At 26.8% G+C, this 24514-nt stretch overlaps 1 protein-coding gene and 1 long non-coding RNA gene across 3 annotated transcripts in view; one reads left to right on the top strand and one right to left on the bottom strand.

Annotated features, from left to right (window-relative positions):
• LOC100197857 (MARVEL domain-containing protein 1) overlaps positions 1-24514 on the bottom strand; it is a 46201-nt gene that overhangs the window by 7729 nt on the left and 13958 nt on the right. Inside the window, exons 2-3 of one of the 2 annotated variants that reach the window (XM_065819083.1) lie at positions 12297-12420; positions 1062-1250 (exon numbers count right to left, since the gene is read on the bottom strand). In XM_065819083.1, coding sequence (XP_065675155.1) covers positions 1062-1250; positions 12297-12410 — 303 coding nt within the window. In that variant the 5' untranslated portion in view covers positions 12411-12420. The remainder of the gene's footprint in view (positions 1-1061; positions 1251-12296; positions 12421-24514) is intronic. The other variant, XM_065819084.1, reaches the window with a different exon arrangement.
• On the top strand, positions 8643-10228 carry LOC136092203 (uncharacterized). The gene is made up of 3 exons (XR_010644267.1): positions 8643-8752; positions 9342-9440; positions 10092-10228. It is a non-coding gene; the product is annotated as an uncharacterized LOC136092203 (long non-coding RNA).

Raw genomic sequence — 24514 nt, 5'->3', positions numbered from 1 at the left:
CGTATTTGGCGAAACATGACAGATATTAAAATCAAATAAATATTAAAATTACTTCATGCAAATTTTTTTTTTTTTTTTCACAAATAAAACAGTGGAAGACTATTTAACTTAAATTCCTTTAAAAAAGAATTAAAATTTAAAAAATTATTTTTCATTGCCTGTTTGGTTTCATTAGATTTGAATGGATTTTACAACAGCAAACAAAAAATTCCATTATAAAGAAATTAAAACGAACAACTATTAATAGGAACTTTAAAGCTATATTTGCCAATATGGTTTGTTGCTCAAGAAGCAAGAAATAAATTAAAAATTTGCTAATTTTTTTGCAAAAGTTTAAACCGAAAATCAATGAGAAACCAGCAAAATCAAATCTGATCATAATCATTATTCATTTTCCAGTGAACCTGTAACGTCAAAAAAATCATAAAACATTTACTTCAAATCTTTGCAACTAATCAATATTCTCCACAAAATATTATTGTTTTAAAGGTGTTGGTTTAATTTCAAATTTTCAATGCTTTTTTGCACTAAATTTTGTTTTTCATTATTGCTTACGCATTAATTACTTAACTGTATGGTTTTTATTATTTTATATAAAGCTAAATGGGTTGAAATTAGATGAAAAGATATTAAAAATGCTTCACCCCAGATATTAAATTATTATGTAATTAAAAAATATCTGGTTGTTAGGCAATAGTTTTCATAGCAACCAGAAATCAAAATAATGTCGCTTTTACAGTCTCAACCTTCAAACTAATGTAAGGAGCGAAATAGGTTCTCGAAGCTATTTTTTATGTAAGTGATAAGTTTTTTTTTTTTTTTTTTGTAAAATTAAAGTTTTCATTACTGTGTGGAAAACAAAGTAATATCCAGCGCAAAAGTTACATTAACATATTGACTCGAATAAATTTTAGGAGTAAACGATATTTAAATTCAATATAATGTTAAGTTTTTATTAATTTAAGTAAAAGATAATATAAGGTATACTAGTTTTAAAAGTATAGTACCCACAGTATAGTAGACTATAATTATGTATTAAAAAATTAGACATAAAATCTTACCCAAAGCGGCCAATTGATAAGTATTTTGGTGTTAATTTTAAACAAGAACACAACAAAGAGAAGGCCGAGAACAAAAAAAGGTAAAACTGTGATGAGCAGGAAGTACGAAATACTCGATGAAATACTATATGACCAGAATGCATTTTCTTTCCAGCCAGCCATTATGACCCAAGCAAAAAAAAGTAGAACCTATAAATGAATAATATACAAATATATTACGTTTATATTTTATAATTTTAAAATGTTTTAAGATATAAATGTTGAAAATAAGAACTCAAAATTGTAAATCACAACTGAATTTAAAGGAGTAAAAGAGGGTTAAATTAAATATTTCGCGTTTCAACTATTTTTTTTAGTAGAAATAGATTATTATTATTTTTTTATATTGTTGAAAATTTTTAGCTGTAGTTAAATAGATATAAATCAAATAAAAAAACTTGTTTAGTTATTTAATAAACTTTAATTTATAATTTATATTAAAAAAAAATCATTTACTCGTACATTTGAACATATTAAATAATAAAACTACATTTAAATGGTAAAAGCTACCAAATATAACAATTAAAAAAAATTAATAACAAAAACTTTATATATATTCTTTTGATGATGTTGAGTTGTCGAGAGGTTCTGGAAATCGACGTTAAGTTGTTATTTCTAGATGTAGTAACACTTGGTATCTTTTACATACTGCTTTGCTATGTACGGTTGACGAACACGCATAGCAAAGATAGAAGTCTATGCTTTGATTTTTCTTACTAATAATATTCACTTTTTTGTCATGTTAAAATTTCGCTTATTAACTTCAAAAACATTTTAACTTGACTTAGCTTGCTGCTGTTGTTGTTGCTGTTGCTGGAGTTGTTTTTGTTGTTGCTAGAATTATTTGTTGCTTATCATCAATTTTTAACTTACTTTGGTTCCTAGCTCGCTTTGCTAACATTTTGTTATCAGAATCTTTTAATTCAATTATTATTTTAAACTTGTTTAGACACTTCTTTTCGAATCTTGAAACATTTACATTTTTTTCATTATTTTAAATTAATGTATTGGATGCTAAATATTTATTGCATAGCTGAGGATAGCAATTGGGTTATTTGCAGTTGTTCTTGAATTTCTTTTTTAAATTTCCTTTCGAATAGCTAAAGTTACAACAATTTAAGGTTTAGTGCTAATGATGCAGGATTCTAGTGGTTGAAAAAGATCCTGGTGGTTGACAAAGACTCAGATTGATGTGATAGTGTTTTAAACGTATTAGCAATTTGTAGTTTTAGCTAACTAATATTATTGATGTTTTGCAGTAACAAACCTAATTTTGATTTCCAGTGACTATTTACGTTTGTGTAAAAATTCTGCTAGAACTGTAAAGAATTTTTTACTGTTGACTAAAGCATATTTTTTATGAATTTCTGAACTTTGTTTTTGCTTCAAAACTAGTTTATTATTTCAGCCAATAGAAAAGCATTTATCATACCGCGTGATCACAACAGCTGATATTGAAAATTCTTTCGTTTTTAATGCTTTTATCCTCTGGAAATTGCAAATTCTTCGTGATTTGTCATGTAAGTAATAGAAAAAGTAGAAATTTTTTATGAAATATTAATTAACTAAACATTTACAGACTTATTGCGATGGAAAACGATCGAAAAGTAAAAAAAAACAAGCAGACTGCAGTCACGCAAACGCGTGGCAGACCCCGAAAACACAAAACGAGCAAGGGAGAAGAAAGCTAGGTATGCATTACTAATGAAGTATTATTTGTAACTATGTTTATTAACTTTTAACTTCTATTTTTCTGCAGGTATTCAAAGAAGAGTCCACCAAAAATCCCTTCATGCAAGCACAAATTGGATGCTTTCCAATGTCACTGCAAGTCACAGAGTAATGTAACCACTTTCAATAAGCAATTTTATCAAACAAGTAAGAAAATAGACCAGGACAACTTCATTTTGAAGCATTGTTCATCCCTACAGCCAAAACGTGTTAAAGGTAAATCAAATAGGAAAAGAGATTTTACTGTAAAATATTTTGTTACAAAGGCTTTCTCTTCCTCTATAAGAATACCACTTTGTAGGAGAATATTTTTAGGAATATTAGGCATAAAAAAACATAGACTGCTTGGAGTTATTAGTAGATATCACAAACCTGGTACTTCAGACAAAGAAAATAGAGGTTGAGGCAGGAAGGCAGAAAAACTTGTTGAGAAAAAAGAAAAAGTAAATAAATTCATAGAATCACTTCAAGTTAGTAAAAAGCACTACTGTAGATCACACTCAAAATGTAGGCAGTACTTACCAGCTGAACTCTCAACTGCTGCAATGTGGAGGATGTATAACAAAAATTGTGATAGTCAATTAAAGTTACCAAATGGTTTTTTACTAATATATTCAATACAGAGTGTAATCTAGGTTTTGGACCCCTAGATTGACACCTGCTCTGCATGTTCTGAGCTTAAAACTAGAATCAAAAATACAAAAGATCTCCAACCCAAAAAAAAAAATAATTTTAAAATTAAACATCCATTGCCAAAGAGATAATGCTTATTTTGACAAGCTGAGGGAAGGAAGTGATGACCTTGTTACCCTCTCCTTTGATTGTAAGAAGAACCAAGCCTTACCTAAACTATCAGATCAAGCTGCATATTATAGGAGGCAGCTCAATTTTTATAATTTTACAATTGTAAAAGCGAGCTCTCATGATACACTTAACAAAGAAAATATTGATTCTCACTATTGGATAGAAGGGGAGCAATCTAAGGGATCAAATGAAATTGCATCTGCTCTTTATTTTTCTCTGAATAATTCATTCATGTCTAGCAACATAAAAAGTGTCAGATTGTGCTGTGGTAGATGCCCTGGGCAAAATAAGAATACAGTAATGATTAGTATGATCAGTTATTGGCTCCTCAATAAAGCTCCTTCTCATATTCAAATAGTGGAACTGGATTTCCCAATGACAGGTCACTCCTTTATCTCACCAGGTAGGGTGTTTTGCACTATTAAAAAGGTCATCAATAAAAAAGAGATCATTGTTAGCCCCAAAGAGTATGTGGAGGTCATTAAAAAACATTCCGCAGTTTTCCACTTAGCAGAAGATTATGAAATTTTTGATTGGAAAAGTTATTTGAAAAAAATTCTAAGAAATAATGTTTCTTGGCATTTCAAATTAGCTAGTTGTAAAAGAATCATTGTGTTAAAAAGACCAAAAATTATTGAGGTGAGAGGTGAACCTTTTCATACAGTAGAAGTTAATGCTTTTAAATCATTGACCAAGAAAGGTAAAAATTTTAATTCAATTAATATACCAATTATTCATTCACAAATTAAAATTAACCCAAACAAAATAAAGGATGTAGAAATGTTATTGAACTGTCATTATGGTATTGATTCGAGACAAGATCAAAATCTTGAGTTTTACAATAAAATCATACCTAATGAGGAAATAGATGGCATTGACTCCGATTATGACAGTGAATCAGAAGAAAAAAATGAGCTGTGCTGTGGTGTAGAGGGATCATCTGATGTTGATGATGTTGATGTTAGGATTTAGTAATTTAAATTTTATGAATTTGAAACTATTTTATTGTAAAGAATTTTTTATTATGACATTGACTTGCATTTTTAATGTGTTTTTTAAGGTGCATATAAAAAAAAGAAAGCTATATAATTTTTGTCTCGCTAATTATTATATAAGTAAATTTAATCTTTTAAATGTTGTTTACACATGTATTTGTGGCCTATACATGTCTAGCAGAAATTTTAGTACACCATAAATTTATTTAATAACACCTGCCCGCAGAATGTGCCATATATTATATTATAACTTTATAATGAAACATCATATTGCTAGAACCATAATAAATTTCACATTAAAATTTTTTTCAGTGTTTTGTTTCTTCTACTATAAAACCCAGGTAGCTAAAACTTATATGACATATGATGCAGGTATTTCTTCAATTTTTATGACCACTAATAATTAGTTACGTTATTGCATTTTAATAGAAATTTAATGCGTGACAAAAATTATTTCGAAATATATTTAACTTTTTGAAAACATTAGCGGGCTATCCTGCTAAAAAAAGGGGGGAGAGAGTTTTCTAAAAGTGTCCATAGATGGCATAAATATACTGAAAAGCGTGTGAAATCGCGGTGGACTTTAAATAACCATGGGTTCCAACGAAATTAATCACAAAACAATTAAAATTTTGTTAAAATGTGCAGTGGCTGGATCAAAACCGGCTCTTTTTTGAAAAAAATGCCTTTTAACTATATATTTCTATTTAATGATAAACTGACGGTCTCATATATATCAAAAAATATATATATCAAAAAATAAAAGCATAACCATTGTTAATAAAAGTACAATAAATACTATAACGTAGAAAAACTTCAAAAGAAATCAAATAAAACCTAAATTAATTGCGACAAAATAACAAACTGATATGTAAAAAGATTCATAACATTTAAAATATTTACACCTTCTGCATAAATATATATAAATAAATAAACAAGACTCATGCTTAATTTAGAAAGTTATCTATTCAATTTTTTTTATATTATTGCACTTTTATCCTACGTTTTATATTAAGTTTTAAATTCAAAACATTTTTTGAAAATCTAAAGGATCCACCCTTTTAGTTTTTGATTTTTTAATCAATATAACCTTGGATCTCTTACCGTCTGATCCCCAAAATTTGGTAAAATGCATTTTCAGCAAGTCTATTATCAAAATTTCAGATTGATAGGATAACGGGTTTGGTCATTAGAAAACACGCAAAAATTTAGTTAGCAGTAAGAATTTTTCAAAATGGGGTGGTTGTTTTATTTTTACACATTTTTTTGGCACAAGTTACTTTCTCTTATATAAAGGCACAACACTATAGTTTTCCTAGCAAATATTTATAGCAAAAACTGTTTTCACCCCTGAGCATTATTTAGTGGGTGCAAAAGTGGTAAAGTATGAGCTGATAAGCAAATTAATGAGATATTGTTTTTGACGCAGAAAGACACAACCCTAGTGTCAAGTGTCCATCTACAACCAAAATATGAATACCTATGTTCAATAAACATAATTAGATTCACTTAACTAAATACCTTTATTAATTTAATTAAATTTCTTAAATTAATAAATAAACTAGTTATATATTTTAACATAATTTATTTAATTAAACTAATTATTATATATTTTAACATACTTTAATAATTAAACCAATAATTAAATTAATAGTTAAACTAATTAACTGGATTCTTTTTTTATTGGCGACTACGTACGTTAGTGAGCTACTGCACAAGTTGAGTTGATAAATTGGTGGATAAAAACTTTCACCAATCTCTCTCTTTGGTGTATCGTTGGAAAATATAAGATTGGTGTTTTAAATATTCGGTAACTAGTGTAATGGCGTCATTGCACGTTCTATTAAAACGCTTATAGGATAATTAGATAAGCTTATCTACCAAAGTTTCGGTTTCTGCAGCAATCTGCTTTTAAATGTTTTGCCCATGATGTGGTCACCCTTATAAATTGTTGCTACTGGTATGCTGAATAATGTTTTAATGAGTGCTATGTAAATCGGCTACTATAAGCGTAGCTTACTTTTTGTTTTAGCTTTTTGTTATAGTTATTTTTCTTTGCAGGCAATTTTTTATGTGGCATCATTTATATTAGAATAGATTTGATAGTATTTGGTTAAATTTTAAAAATAGAATTTATAGAGATTCATTGGTCAGTTTAGACATTATTTATTATTAAAAGCACTATTTACCAAATTGACGATTTGTGTGAATCGTTTTATCCAATAGTAGGGTAGATTAGGGTAACATGAGCACCTTGGTAATATGAGCATACATAAACATTTCTTAGATGTAAGCAGTGAAGTTAAAGTTGCCATGTATTTTTTGAATTGACTTTATGTGGTGATAACAGGAATCAGTGCAATTAGCGTAAATCTATATGCAGTAATTAGCGGGTATCATCTAATTAAAACGGTGTTAAACTTTTTGCGTTTTTAAAATAATATCATCACGCATGAATAAGTCTGTGGCGCGAAATTTAGGTGCTAAAATAATGAAATTAATTTTTTCATAAAGAAAAATATGTTCGCTAAAAATCCAATCCTTTTTGGCTTGAAAAACAATGCACAGAATTATTTATTTTTAACTTTGTTTAAAGATGTTATTTTTGTGTAATATGAGCATGCTCAAATTACCCAGTGATTCTTATTGAAATTACCTACCCAGTAGGCATGCAACGTTTCATTCACGTTTCAATCACGTGTATTTTAGGTGACTTCGTCCAGGTTACTATTTTACGTAAAAGTAACGTGAAAGTTACGTGCCAAAATAACGCGTCTAACGGAACTTTTTTTCTTCTTAATAAAAACCTGTGATAAGAAATATGAAATAATATTTTTTATATTATTTATTTTTTTATAGTATAGTTTTTGTATTCATTATATTAGTTATAATTATTTTACTGTTATGATGATATAATTAATTTTTATTGTAGTTTAATCATAATTAAAAAAAAAAATTGGTCTATATAATATCTTATAACGCAATGCATTTAAAACAGAACTAAATAGTCCTATATATTTTAAGTTGTAATATCTAATATCCAAATTACATCAAATTAAGTTAAATAAATTAGTACCAAGCATCCCTATTTGCCACACAAATAAGATTAAACTCAATTACAAGGTGTGCTTTTTTTCTACTTTATAATATAATATTTTAGACTGGCGAATTTGTCCATTTTGCTTACTTAATTTAGTTCAAAATAAGTTATGTTATAACGAATTTAATATCAAATTAAGTAAGCTACATGGACAAATTATAAGTTCTAGCAGAACTTATTCTTGATTCTTGAGCAATAATAATGTCTGTGGAACTTCTGCATACATTATTGCTCAAGAGTCGATTAGATAAAAACCAAAAATAGATTTTCTTCTATTATTTGGTTTTTATCAACAAGGTTAAAGAATTTATCCAAGATAATATCAATAAACAAATGTGTTATGTTATTTATTATTGATATATGTATATATTATTATTATATACTTTATCTTTTTGTAATATATGACATCTTGATCTTGTGCTTTACTTGTTAAAAAAGGTTAATACTTATTTATTTCATTTTTTTATATTATTTAAATATTATATGAATAATATATATATTTGAATTGTATTTATGATTTTATTTTTGTATATGTTATATGACTTTTATCACTATTGTTATTATGTACAATATAAAACAGGTTATTAACGCGGATTTGTTCAATGTTTTCCCCATAAAAAGATGATTATGATGCTATTGTATTTGAAACTGCATTATACTAACCTTTCAATGTTGACAACCTTCCAATATGTAAAGCAAGTTTCTCTCAAATATAGCATTGCTTTTTTAAAAATTGTTTCATGATTTAGATCAAAGAAATAGCAACACCAGAAAATCTTGTTGCCAAAACAGTTGGCGACTCACCATGTAAGACTTGTGTTAAAAATATGTGATTTAAGATAATTATTTAATAATCATATTATTATTTAAGTTTTTATTTGTTTCTTTTTAGCTAAATTTGGTGATGCTAGCTATTATTGGAGAAAGTATCGACTTATTCATTAGATAAAGTTTGATGCATGCTCTTACCCAGTTTCCTTCTTCACGTTTCAATCATGTATATTTTAGGTGACCTCGTCCAGGTTACAATTTTACTTGACTGAAGCATGGAAGTTACGTTGCCAAAATATTGTGTATTTTGGAACTTTTTTTATTCTCAATAAAAACCTATGATTAGAAACTTGGAAAGATATTCTTTATTTTATTTACTATTTTTTTATAATTTACTTTCAGGGATTATTCTTTGTGGGATATTCCTGGAATACCGGATATTTTTCTGAAATTTATCTTTTTCCAATTATCCGAAAAGTTTTCCATACATGCAAGTTAAAGTATATATTATTGTCATCAACTTGGCTGAATGCAAAAATAAGGGAAAAATTAGGGGGAAAATATTCTGAATTTTTTTAGGATGTTTTCCGCAAACAGTTTTTAAATATAATGATTATATGAAATATGTAGTTTATATATTCATTATTGTAATTACTTTTTATTATACTTTTATAATAATATAATTATTTTGCATTGTAGTTTTATAATAATAAAAAAAGTATCAGGGTATAAGATATCTTATAACATCGCAATGCATTTTTGACAAAAATAAAATGTCACATATATAATATTTTATCCAAACATATTATATTATTTTAAATCTAAGTTTTATCAATTTAGGTTTAATAAATATATTACAAAGCTTAGTTCAAAATCGTGTAACGTTATGGCAGATAATTCTCATATTGCAACATGCAAATTATCAAACCCTAATACAAGGTATACTTTTTTTTTCTACCCTATTATAGAATAGTTTAGACTGTCAAGTTTGTCGATATAATTAATTCAATAATAAATAAGTTATTATAACTTATTTAATATTAAATTTATTAAACTACATGACAAATGATAAGTTCTGTATAAAATATTATTGACTAGGAAGATCCAATGGTATTGTTATGTTATTGCCTAGGAATATCATTCTGTAGTAAGACACAATAACCTTTTAACTTTTAAAGTTTGAGAAAATTCACTTTTACCTCTCTTTGTCTTTTGTTGTGATCGCACCCTGTAGCAAGAATTTAATTTAGTTTATATCATGTTGGAGAATGCAACTCGATTCTGAGTTGAATTTTCAGCACTTGGTATTTATTCGTGACCTAATTTGACAACACTTTATTATACATACTTTTAGTTTTATACTTAATATATTATCTATAATTAGGGGTAGATGAGGCTCCTTAGCCGTGGTGAATGTTTCCACAGTAAAAAGAGCCTCAAGATGAAAATCTCACCATGGGTAGGAAAATCATGATATAAAATCCCCACTATAATGTTGTGTGGTTATTTGGTAACTATTACATTTTTAAAAATTGTTATAATTTTTCTGTGTGCATTCTAAAATTACATTTAATGTTCAAAACTTTGTAGGTTACTCATTTAAAGCAACTTCGTGGGCTGTCACCTTTGCATCTAGTGAGTTAATGTATGAACAAGTTAATGCAGAAACAAGTGCAAATATAAGAAGATGGAAAACAAAGAAAACAAATTATTTAATCAGATGTTATCACATATTATCACATCAGTTATTAACTTTATATATAGATATATATTTATCTATAGACAGATATTAGATATAAATATATATAGATAAACATTATTTTTTTAGACTTGTATTTATTATTTTGTACTTCTTTTTTTTATTTATCTGTCGACTTTTTTGTTATGTCTTTTTTTATTAAATCCTTATTTATTTTTTAGCAATAAGAGTATAAAATTAGAAGGCAAATGACTTTTTTTATTTTTCTACATTGTATGTAGTATTGTTTTCTTAAAATTATTTAATGATTTAGATAAAAGAAAACGACTAGAAAATCTTGTTGTTAAAATGGTTGGCAACTTACCAAGTAAGATTTGTTTTAAAAGTTTGTGATTTAGGATAATTATTAAATAATCATATTATTATTTAAGATTTTATTCGTTTCTTTTCAGCTAAACCTGATTCATTAGATAAAGTTTGATGCGTACTCTTATAGGAGAAATTATCGACTGATTCGTTAGATTATGTTTGAAGCGTGCTTTTATGGGAGAATATATCGACTGATTCGTTAGATTAAGTTTGAAGTGTGCTCTTTGTGGATCGAAGCGTGCTCTTAGTAAGTTGCAGATCTATGACTTTATACTTATTACTTATTGGATATAAGGAGGATATTTTAACAAAAGTGCAGCTTTTATTACAAATTCAAAATGTTTATGTCAAGAACTAATATACTGACTAATAAAACCATGTAATTTAATACGTATTAAATATTTCCTCGACGATGAGTTTTTTTCTTTACACGAATCTAAACACTTCGTTTTTATAAAGCATAGTTATTGCTTAAATATTACGTGCCATAATTAACGTAAAAAGCACGTCTTTTAGACAGTTCATGGGGACCAAAAAGTCACCTAAATATCACGTGCCAAAAGTAACGTGAAAAACACGTCCATAAAACACGTGAATTGATCATTTCATGGGGACCAAAAAGTCACCTAAATGTCACGTGCCAAAATAACGTGAAATTTACGTTTTTGTCACGTCGCTGTGCCTACTGGGTAGTTTAAAGTCCTAAAAAATCAGTGGTTTTAATTGGTTTTTTAAATAAAAATAAAATATAGTAAAAATTTTTAATATTTTAACAATACTAAATATTTTTCTGTAATTTAAATTCAAAAAAATTGAATTTTTATTGTTCAAAGGTTTGAGTTGATAAAATTGAAAAAACAACGAACTAATTTTTTTTTTTTCTTGCGGAAAACATAGTAGTATCGTTTCAATAAAAAGTGGTTTAAAATTTGATCTTTTAATGATAAGTTTTGCTAATAACGAATCATTATATTCCAAAAATTAGTTTTAATTGTCAGGTTGGTATTTTTTTATGAAATTTATGTTTTTTTGTGAGCTAATTTAAAGTGCTCATATTACCAAGTGGTCTGGGTAATTTGAGCATTTTTGTGACTTTTTTAAAACCTCTTTGTTTTTAAGAAAAAATTTCGGGTGCCCAAATATCTTAGTGGATCATGAGAAGTGATCCCTAAATATTGTTTATTCGCAAAAGTTTGGATCCAGCCTAATTATTTTTGAAAATATTCCAATTTTTGTTTAAGGTACTCATATTACCCTAATCTACCCTATATCTGTTTTTAAATCTTAGTTAAAATACCAAAAAAAGTTAAGCTCAAGTTTGAAAAAAATATTCTGTTTAAAAAAATTTGACTTTCCTAAAAAGACGTAATCTAAGGATACGTTTCAAGTTCAATAAAACTAAGGATACGTTTTGAGTTCGAAGAATACGTTTCAAGTTCACTAACAATCAATTTCTCTTTTAAAATGTTTTCGCCCATTTTTCAAAAAAGGAAAAGTATATATATAATAAGGTCGAAAATTTAACAATTTATTTTTTAAATTTTATAAAGATTCATATAAAGATATCATTTTATTCAGAAAAATCTAGAGAAATCTACGACATATTTGAATAAAATTTGCAAATAGAACTTTTTTAATATACTATATTTTCTATTTTATTCTACACTGTTTTACTATTAGTTTGCTGATAAATAATATTTATAAATTTGTCACAATTTTTCACTTACTATATTTACTGCCATCAGAATTCCAGGAGGAGTATAAAGAAATCCAAAATTAGGCTTTATTTGTATCTTTGACACTGGCGCAATTTCAGGAACGTCAACGGTAGCTTCAGACATGCCTAATAAACTTGATATATGATGTAATGAAAATATATAAAAGTAATAGAAAAACAATTCATTTTTAAAAATACCATAACGGAATATAATACTACTACAATATTATTCGTAAAATAACAAGACGTACTTCTTAAAAAAAGATGTTTTTTTTTTTAACAAATAGTTGAGTAAATTTGTGATGTAGATGTAAAGTGGGTATTTGGGTCGTATATATTTTGGCTCACACTTCAAAAACTCATGCATTTTTATCTATTAGAAGAAGTTCAAAAATTGACTTATTTATTTTTTGTTTTTCTTGAACAAGTTATTCGCCAAACTAGTCGATAAGAAATTATCTTATTATATATTTTAAGATATTTTTTTGGGAACAATAACAAATAGCGTTTAATTCAGATTTATTAAACAAAACATGCGATTTTAGTTTTCATATGTAGTTTAAAACTTTTTATCTTAAATAGTTTACAGTATTTGTTTTCAGATTTTTTTGTATTGTTTCTTTTTATTTATTTTTTATTTTTTTTTCTTCTTATGTGTTTTAATTTTATTAAATTTTTTATTTTTATTTAAAAACTAAAGTGTTTTTTTATTTTTATTTCAATAGTGACTAACGGGGCTCTATGAAAAGATTGTGATGATAAACGCATCATCCTTACCTTCTTTGAGTCCCTGACTGATTAAAACAGTATATATATAATATATATATTTATAATAATATATTAGTATATATATAATATATATATTTTATTTCGCTGATTAAACAATATTACAATTTTTCATATAAAATAAATAACATCGTAAACATAAAAAACCTTTATATAAAAACGTTTTTAATCTTTTTAATTTATAATATATTATATTATAAATTAAAAAGATTAAAAACGTTTTTTTATAAAGGTTTTTTATGTTGATGTTATTTATTTTATATGAAACGATGTTATTTATTTTATATGAAAAATTGTAATATTGTTTAAACAGCGAAATAAAAGTGAAATTAAAAAAAAAAAAAAAAAAAAAAAAAAAAATAGTTGTGTTACAAATTTTTTTTGTAATTATGTTTTTTCTGTGTAATGTTGCAAAAAAATTTCTGCCATTACTACTATTAATAGGATACCAATAGAAACGGCGTATTTGAATGAATGTAGGGTAGAGCGGGGCCAGTTGAGCAATTTTTACTAAATCTAACAGATCTCATGAACCGTGGATCAGATTTACATAATTTATTTACTATTTGAAAGATAATTTAATCTGCTAAAAATTTGTTAAGACAAGAGTATACTTTGTGATTTATTTAAAAATATAATGCCTAAAGTTTGCGGAGCTGCTCAACCAGCCCCAGCGGGGTACGTTGAGTAAGCATGGTACAAAACTTAAGTGAATCTTCAATAAAACTTTCACTAACGTAAGCATGTGTTTAATTTTTAATCTTTTTATTATTTAAACTTTAATGACGTAAATATGAGAAGAGAAAAATTAATTAGTAAGAAAGCGTCATAAAATATAAAAATGTGATTTTATATAATTACACAGTGCCGGATGGTGGACGAAAGTAAAAAAAAATATTTTTACAAAAATAAATTATTTTATATCATTGCATAGCTTAGCCATTAAGCTTTTATAAATGTATATATTTTTGTATAATTATTATGCCGTATGCTTCTACGCTGTAGAATAAAAAACTTTTTTTTTTTAAAAATTTTCCAATTTTTTTTTTTACTTGACAATATTTTTTGTGTTATTAATAAGCATGGAATAAATTTTAAAACCTCTTTTTTATTGCATAATTTAATAAAATCAAGTATTATCTTTCAAATGAGCTATTACAACGCTATCTTACGCGTAAGTTATGTCGAATAAATGATTTCAAAAGGCGGAGTATTTGAAGTACTTTTTGTAGTTATAATTTCACTAATATAGTCAAATACTTTTGTGGTCCAAAGCGGTCCAGTAATTTGAGACTTGAAATACATTGTTCAATATGTATATTATCAATATAAATTTAGCTTATAATCTGTGGATGTCCGCCTGATCTCTAATAATGGTTTTTACAAGTTAAATGATATATGCGATTTTATGTGGCGAAAACTTTAAATGTATTTTATTCTAAATGATTATGTAATAAGCAAGTCTCAGCGAGACTAGATTAGAGTTACAAACATGTTTTAATATTTATACATTTTATTTATAAGATTTTATAAATATTTATATGATTTTGTAAATAAAATTTGAACTTTTATATAGTTAAAACACGAAAAGTTTTTATTCATTTATAATACAAAAAAAACTTGAACTTAGCTAATCCTAATATTTTGGATGCAGCTGTAAATGGCATAAACTTAACGGCAAATGATAACCTGTCTAATTTCATAAAGCATCTTTAACAAAGGTATACATGCAAAAAATAATATTTGTTTTGAAGAGAATAACAAACAGTAGCTACTACATGAACAGTTCAATTTGTAATTGGTTATAAGAAAATTCTACTAACTTCTTCCATTGATCAAAAAAACTCTGCTCTTATCCAACTGTAGTATCTGGCAGACCCCAGGTGAACTTTGATAGTTTAAGTAGTAAAACAAAGAAAAGAAGATTGACGCTATTAGCTGCATCATATTCATCTTAAGAACTATTGTTTGCATCAGGTTTAAGTCTGCGTCAAGATGGTAAAGAAAAAAGAAGCTAAATTTGTTTTCCAATTATCAGAATATATCAAAGTAATTTATATTATTATATGCACAAAAAGGTTTAAGCTTTAGGTTCCTTTTTATATGGATTATATTTTAGTTTCATGAAATATAAAATAGAGCCCTGGAACCGCGTAAAAATACGTAAAATTAGTAATAGAGAATGTGTTAAATTTTTTAAATGCATAAAATATTTTTTAATCAGACTCCCACTTAATATTAGTCTAGTTTATATCATTGATACATTAAGAAAAGTTACTTAAGCTAGTAACTATGCTAAATGAACTTTTTCCAAGCATTATAGGTGTCAACATCAGCCAAATTAAAAATCCATAGTACCACTACTGAATTATATAAGTACGAAGTGTAGTAATTATGGAAATAATTCAATAAAGTTATTACTTTTTCCAGTTTATATTTGTTAAAGCTGATAAAATATGTGGTTGCTAAGCATTTTAGGTATCCATAGCAACCCAAAATTAAAATAAATGTCACCAATGAAACCACAATTCTCAAATTGGTAAACAGTGCAAAAATGTGCACAAATTCACAAAATTATTTTTTATATGATAAGCTATTAGTTTTGTCCAGTAAAAGTGAATTCTGGCCGACTGTGAATTATCTTAAACTTTGAAGCCCGATTTAAAAATTACTAATTTTAAAAATATATATAAATGTTTTTTTAATTTTTTTTTTTTTTTATTAAAGTTGTTTCTTTGTGTTTGAAAGTTCAGTTTTATTTATGTTTTTCAAAGCTGCTCAACTTACCCCTGCTAAAATAGGTGACACATTAGTTAGGTTTTGAAGGGAGCAGTAAGACTTATGAATAAATGGGCAGTTTTAATCAAAAGTCCGATAAATTGTTAAAATATCAATACTTAAGTGATAACAGATAATAAATTTATAAGCATCTAAGCAAATAACAGCAAAACTTTTTTGGTCAAAATTAGAAATAATGCCCATGTATCTTACTAAACTGCTTTTCAACAATATATTTTGTTGCGCATTGTGTTAATATTCATTCTAACATTCTATTTCGCTAACTTTCATCAATTAGATGTTTTGTCATGTGGTGCGTAGTTTATGAGATATTTTAATTGCTCAACTTTTTATTTTAAAAATATGATATAAACAAAAATTGCTCAACTTGTCCTTGTGCTCAATTAGCCCCGCTCTACCCAACTTTTTTCTCGTGTAAAAAAAAAAGGAAAAATAACAAAGGTGAAATCTGTTTTTTTATGGAGGCTACCTTGACTTAACTTCTCAACCCTCACAAACTTCGAGCAAAATATTTTATATCAAAGGTCGTGTAGAAGATAAGGCAAACGGGGACCACAAACACATTCTAGCCATACGTTTTGACTTTATGTAAAACATTTAGATACCAAGAGTATCTATTCAAGAAAAAAAAAATTCAGCTCTCAGTAAACGTTCTCTGTAGGCACAATGTAAAAAGCATAAAGTTAGATCTTTATCTTTACCACCATGGTATAGCTTGCAAAAAACCAGATGGCATGTACCACGTGTTGTTAGACTATCTAAGAAATGTTTTTGTGCCTAAAAAGTACACATAGCTACACTTGCATTTAGACAACTATTGGGGACAGAATAAAGTCCATGATTTGGCGTGCTTACAGTTAGTACTTGCTGAATTTAAAATGTTTAAAAAGGTTGAGCAGCTTTATTTTGTTAGAGGTTAGTTATATCATCCTTGCAACAGAGATTTTGAAATCTTAAAAAAGAATTACAGCATCATAACAGCTTATGAAAAAAATACATCATGACATGCTATCTATTGAGCAAATTTTCAGTCTTATTAAACGGTTCGGGTATGATACAGTAGCTAGACAAAATGTGACAAGCAATTACCAGTAGCCAATATAGTTTTGAATCTGGTAATTAAAACTGGAGCCCATGTGTCATACTTGATGAATGACTACTGCTAGTTGGTTATAACCCAGTGGACGTATTTTAACCGTTTAAAAAAACGTATAAAACTTTTTAAACATCATTAAGGCATTATAATTATTATATGGTAAATATTAAAAAACAAGTTTATAAAGTAATTAAACTTTAGTTTTTGAAAAAAAAAATAATAATAATAATTATAATATTTTTGTCATTTTGAATTTTTAAATTTATCTGTTACACAAAAACAATTTCCCAAAAACTTTGATTTAATATGCTTTCCAAGACGAAATGATATCAGAATATTTTTTTGACAAACATTTTGTTCTCAGAACTACATCGGCTTTATAATATGCACAACACAGGTTTCTGTTCAATCCATTTCGCTTCTCCATCGAAGCATTCTATTTCATCAATCCAGTTTGCATATCGGAGACATTTTCGCAAGCTTTACTTCAAATATTCTTGAAAATAGTTTCACACTGGTGAAACTACTGAGAATCTAATGTTCAAAGAGTTGAAGCATATTGGAATGGAACAAATGGAACAAATTCCTATAAAGTTGCAGTTAATATAACATATTTAGAAAAATATATCAAAGAAACTGCTCAATTTATCAAACATGCACTTTTAAATTTATTTTTTTTAAAAGGCAATTATAAAGAATAAATAGAACTTACACTCATTCACATGTCTAGATACAAATTTTGATATGTCATTCTCCGCAACGTATGTGCATGTCCTATTGTTTATTCTTTGTATTGTTTGAAAATCTAACTTTTTTCTAGTTGACTGATTTACAAATAAAAATTGTTTTTATTCTGTTAAACTTTAGTATGAAAAATTTGTAAACTTTATTTAAACCTGTCTATGAAATAGACAGTTTAACCAAAGTTTACAGTCAGATTTTGTGCATTCTATTGACAATGAAGAAAACAATTAAGATACTATTAGTTGTTCAACAAAGTAGAGACAAATTTAAAATGTTCAAAAATGTGGAAACAACTCGCTATTCTAAAAAAAATTCGGGTGAATTAAAATCATAATATTCAGAGAGTACATGTATTTTTTCGAAATTGTTTTAGCTAAAAAGTTAAAAATGATATATTTTAGTTTGTAAACTTTCTGGTTATTTTTGTTCTTCCAACCTAGCCCTTTTCAATTAATCTAAACGCTTGCAATTCATCAAAATAAAGTTTTTTAAACAAAACACGTTCTTCGGTCGATGTTATAAAACGTTTTAGCGGCGTAAAATGCTACCGGCGGAAACTTTTCTCTAAGAATTTTTACAGCCGCAAATTTAGTGTCGTAAAATATTTTTCAAACAAATGTTGTAAAACTTTTCTGCATCATATGTTATAGATATCTGTGCCCTAATTTTAATTTCAGAAACATATTTTCCATATCCATAATTCTCAAAACAAAAAAGTTTGTCAAATACAGCCAAAACCACAGGTTTCTACAACTAAATATTCATATCTTAGGATCGTTAACAAAAAACTTCCTTAGGTCCCTCCTCCGGAACATTTTTCGAGAATAAACGTTTTGGCTGTGGGAAGTTTATAGGCGATAATTTTTGAAAATATTTTATAAGGTTGACAAAAGTTTTTAATGCCGGTAAATTTACCGCCGGTAACATTTTACGACGGTAAAAAGTTTAAAACATCGACCCCTGCTCAGCTAAAGTTGGTAAAAATATACAGTAAACTAGAATAAAAAACGTGATGTAAAATGCAATAGTAAAAATGTAATTTAAAATGTTAAGTACGGTATGAAAATTGAATCATAACTTTGCAACATTAAAAAAAGAAGAAAAACCGTGGGAATATATTTCCCCGGTATTGTATCTTTATTAATACAAGGAAGCTTATATTATACATAGGCAAGACTGGTTTTGAAAATAATATTTTTGTTACAATACTATTTCTTGTCACTCGTATCCCACTGATCAAATCTCATTAAGCTTATTGTCATTTCGTTCAATCTTCCTTCTAACTAATTCATTTATTTTGTCTTTTTTTATTATTATTTTTTAAACCTTACAATGGTCTCTCAAATTATAAAGAAAAAATTAAATAATTACAAACTTGTTTTATTTAAAATACTACCTTGAATTTTATGCAAAAATGCGATTAGCGGAAGTTATAAACTGCCAAACTATATAGACAAAAAGTATGCTAAAATAATAAAGCGTATTATTTAATATTTATATATTATTTATTATTTAGCAATTTAAATGATTTCAAAGAGACACTCAGCAGAAATTTTTTTATTTTTTTTAAACTTTTGTATTAAATAATAAAAAAATCTTTAAAAAAGTATAAAAGTTCTATAGAGTATTTCTATGAAATCATTAAAATCGCAAAATAATAAAAAGTATATAAAATAAGTAAGTTGTATATTTTTTGTCTTTATATTTAGATAGTATATAACTTCTACTAAACGGATTTTTGCATTAAACTTAAGGTTGTATTTTAAATAAACCAAGTTTGTAATTATTTAATCTTTTCTTTATAATTTGAGAGACGTTTGTAAGACGTTTGTATCAAGAACGGTTTAAATAATAATAATAATAGACAAAATAAATGAATTAGATGACGCAAAGAAGATTAAACGAAATGACAATGAGTTTAATCTTTATTAGGTAATACAAAAATCTTTAAAAAAATAAAAAGTTTTCTGGAAAGTTTTACAGGGTGTCTCTATGAAATCATAAAAGTTTTTAATTAGAAATTTTTGTGACAACACTTTAATACCTAAGATAAGTACACATGTTCAACAAATCAATGTTGTCTAATTGTAAAAGTAGTTTTATCTTTACAATTCCAATCACCTCTAATATTTAATGAAGAGAAAGTTGGTATTATAAAGACTATTTGGTGATAAACAAGAAAACATGCTCATGATTTTATATAAGGAACTTTGATCCATGAGTCCATTACAACTATGATAGATACTTTTATAAGTATTTAGTAACTTTTTTTTTAAAGCGATTCAAAAACTTTTACTCTTCAACTTCTTAAACTAAATTTATTTATTGAATTTGAATTGTTTTCATTTTTTTTCGTGGGTAGTATTATGTTCAGTATTTCTTTCTTTTGACAAGTTTCTAAACTTTACATGGTTTCCAAACCTTTCATCAGGACTTTAAATAATTTTGATGATATTACCGGTTGCAAAATTTAAAGCGTGTCTTTGTGAATGCATGTGTAGCATTTTTAACAACTTTATATTAGTTGCTACTTAAACTCAGTTTTTTGTTATCCTTTCTCGAAAGTATAAGCAACTAATGAAATTTATCATTTTACTTTAATGCTCCAGTTTCCTCTAAATCGCAAAGGTTGCCAAGCTGATTAAATCATTTTTTAATAAATTTTTAAAATTATTTTTGCAAATGTAAAAATATCGTTACTTTTGTTTAGATAATCAAATGTTAGCTTGCTATCATTTGGATTTGACTCGTGCTTTGAAAACCAACTTCTGCAATTAAATGCTTTATTCGAGTTTCGGTAGTATTTTTGGTGTAAATTTGTTCAGCTATTGTCAATATTACTATTGCCGTTATAACGTAAACATAATATGGGTACTAACTATCTGTAATATGGATGGCTCTTTTACTTGCATTTATTAAGTTAATTTTTATCCAAAAGTAAATTACGTAACTAATTTTAAACGTTTTATGTAAATTAACATTTCCGTATAAGTAATTAATTTTTTTGAAACGACTTTTACTTTATAATATAAGTTTTTTTAATTTCAAAAGTAAGTTATGTAAAAGAAGATTACAGTAAGATTAGATTAAAGTAATTTACTTATGCATGTAAAAATAAATCAGATGAAAAAGCTGTTTACTTATTAAATTACTTTTTAAAATTACATTACATAATATAAAAGTTCCTCCAACTGTAATTTACATTTACCTATAGCATATACCTATGGAGACTCAAAAGCGGTAGTTTATTTGAAAGGAAAATAATTGGCATAACTTTTAGTTCTTTTTTACAAGTTTTTTGCGCAAATGTTTTTATTATTTAAAAACTTAGGGGAGAAAGTTTAAACCTGTCCTGAATTATGAGGACCATAACACCATGCTCTGAAGATTAAGGAGCCCCGAACATTTTAAGAGAACGCTTTCTTTTTGTAAAGATTTTTGCCACTTTGATACGAAAAAAGTCCACCTGCTCAAGAATATCCTTTGACTCTAAAAGTCTTGGTTTGAACAATTACGGTACTTTTATATGGGCATGAAAAATCTAGAACTTTTCACGTAAGTATCTTTATTTGCTTGAAGTATCAGTGGCCTAGCTACCGCAAGACCAGTATAAGCAAAACTTACGGTTCCACAAACAACTGAACCTAGAGCCGCAAGGTTTAGGAGCCCTAAGATATATTTAAAGAGTTTTTTTTTTTTTTTAGAAAAGTTATTGTTCCAGAAAAACAAAAATTGGGCACCTCGGCCACATATGTCTAATGACAAAATATGCTTTGCTACGCCACTCTGTAATATACCTATAACCCGAGCTGAAGCTAAGCAATCATTTATACGTAGATTAAGAAATAAAACTTGTGGTGATTAGAGCCTGAGAAAAACATACCATAAAACATTTACCCCAAATGTAAGGGCGACAAATTAATAACATTTATTTTTTATTTTCTTACTCTAAATTTAAGTCGACAGGTTTTAAAATCTAAAATTAAAGATTATGGTTATACAAAGTTTACACCCAAACCGAATAAGGTGGTTGTTTCAACATTTTTCTAAACATTCTAACGTGATATAAACAAGAACATACTTAAGTTTGGCTCTTAAGAATGTTTTATTTACCAAAAATACATTTATTAACCAAAATCATTAGTTTTTCATAATTATAATAATATTACATCTCAGATTTTACGCAAGTAGATAGCATTATATTACTCGTTACCATAAAATCAGGGTTGAAAAATTAGTTTATTATGGTTTTTAAAAACACATATAAAGACCTCATTTGTACGTAACTATTAAAAATACTATTAGTTAAAGATGCTGTTAATTAAGTAATTCTAATCGATTTGGTGATAAAAGGAATCGCCGCATTTTCAAATTATAAAACCTTTTTACATCGCTTTTGACGTGTATAATACCATGCAATACTTGTATTTAAATCAATTTAAAGTTAAATCTTGTATTTTGTTTAATTAATATTTTTATGGATAACATTTTATTAAACCATTTGATTTATATGTTAAAAAAATAAAATATTATTTTTATACGTTAAAAAAATAAAATATTTCTTCGGTTTTAATATATTATTTTAGAAAAAGATTTATATTTTTCTAAAATAACATGCTAAAACAGGAGAATTAGGTATTTCAGCTACATATATATTAATTTTTTAGATATATTTCCAAAAAATACAAAACTGTAATTGTATTTTTACTAAATTAAACTTATTAAACTCAAACTTAAGAAAAACACGTGATCATCAATTTTTAATGACAAGTTTTTAATAACTTTATTATGTACGGATATTTAGGGGATTGGCAATAAAACTATTTTTGTCTTCTTCTTGTCCCCGCTATTTGAATATTTTACGAAAGAAAAAATAATTTGTAACGGCAAATTTAGAAAAATAAAAAATTACAAAAAGAGTTAAATTAACTTTCGCTCCGAACTTTTAAATGAGGAACAGAATTTAATTGCCAGACGAACTTAAAACTTGATTAAAAATAATATTTTAAATTCCCTAAATTATTGGGGAGGTTTTTCAAAATCTATATGATCATAGTTTTTAAACACTTAGAGATTATCACTTGACATTAGAGATTTGTTAATAAACTTAAATTTAGTTTAAAATGTTATAAAAATGTACCTATTTATAACTGTTATAAACTCATCGCTCGCACTCTAATCGCATTCTAATCGCACTCTAATCGCACTCTAATCGCTCGCACTCTAATCGCATATATAAATGTTATATATAAATGTTATAAATTCATCGCTCGCACTCTAATCGCATAAAAGGAAAGTTAACATTTTAGTGGTTTATTGTTAACAGATTCCGATTATCACAATACTTTTGAAAAGCTTTGGATAAACATGAATATATAAATGTTTGGATTTTGCTCCATGTCGTTATTTAAAGTTAAATTATTACACAAAAATAAAAAGCTGGCAACGGGCCAGATTTTAAATATGTAACTGGAATCTGGGTGCGGGTTTACAACTTTTGCGTTACTCTTGCGTAGCTGAGCAAAAGTTACAGAAAACTTACGCAAAACATTTTTTGCGTAACTATTTGGTATTCACAATTTTTTCGCAGCATTTGCGTAAAGTTAAAGTTATGCATGAGTTATGCAAAACTTAGGCAAAAACTTAAGGCAAATATTTTATAACTATTTGTATAAAGAAAGTAGTTAGTATTACTAATTCTTTTTTTATTAAGACATACAGGGCAACAAAACCAAACAGTGAATGTTACTTTTTTAGAGACTAACGTTTAAGGCTTAGGCATTTTAAGACACTAAAGGGCTTACATTTACTTACAATTATTTTGTTGTTGTTGTTGCTATATTTAAAAATGTAGCAAAACCATATAGGGGCCATTCAAATAATACATGACATTCTTATATAGGGTGGGGGTGTTTGAAAGTGTCACCAAATATGACATGGTAGAGGGGGTGGTTAGCCACAGTGTGACTTGACAAAGTTTTTAAAATTTAAATTCTAATCACAGCGGAATAGTAAACCTTTAGCAAAAAAGTACAAACTCAAAGAAATATTTGTTTAAAAGTAATGTCACGTCACAAAGAGGGCGGGGAGAGATTGTTTAAAATGTCACATATATAAAGAAGGGAGTCTAAAAACAGCAAAATAGTGTTTCGTATTATTTGAACAGACCCATATAACATATACGTGCAATTACTTTTAAAAGTAATAGCATATATATCACAAACATTCTTCCAATCTATTTTGAGTACCTATTAAGCATGATTCTTATATTTGAGGGATAGAGTAAAGTTAACTCTGTGAATCAGGTATGTGCAGTATAAAAAAGTTTGACTCATTGACAGAGCAAGTATTAATTAAATCACAACAACAAGTATTGTAGTAGGTTTCAATGACACCAAATACAGTACAATCTAATAGCTACAACCAGTGTGAACAATATGATGTCGTTTCAAGAGTTGTAATTCTATTTTCAGCAGCAACAGATAATAATTCTACTGAATTGTTAAAAACGCTATCACTCCATTTGGATTAACTCGTGGATCAAAGAACTTTTTATAGAATTTCTGCTCTTTGTAATAACAAACTTCAACAACGAGATTTCATTTAGATATACAAAATAAAAGATCTACCAAAATAATTCAAACTATTACAGAATATGTTTATTATTTGCAAATAACAATATTATTTACCAAGAAATTAGGCTATGAAAAAAGTTGCTCTTTTTTTTAATAATATAAATTATCCATAGATAATATTCTGATATTATCTATAATAATATCAGAATATCCTGATATTATCTATGA

The sequence above is a fragment of the Hydra vulgaris genome, chromosome 15 (genome assembly GCF_038396675.1).
Source record: "Hydra vulgaris chromosome 15, alternate assembly HydraT2T_AEP".
In the NCBI taxonomy this organism is placed as follows: domain Eukaryota; kingdom Metazoa; phylum Cnidaria; class Hydrozoa; order Anthoathecata; family Hydridae; genus Hydra; species Hydra vulgaris.
Note: the sequence above shows the minus strand (reverse complement) of the source record. Positions and strands in the feature narration are given on the sequence as shown.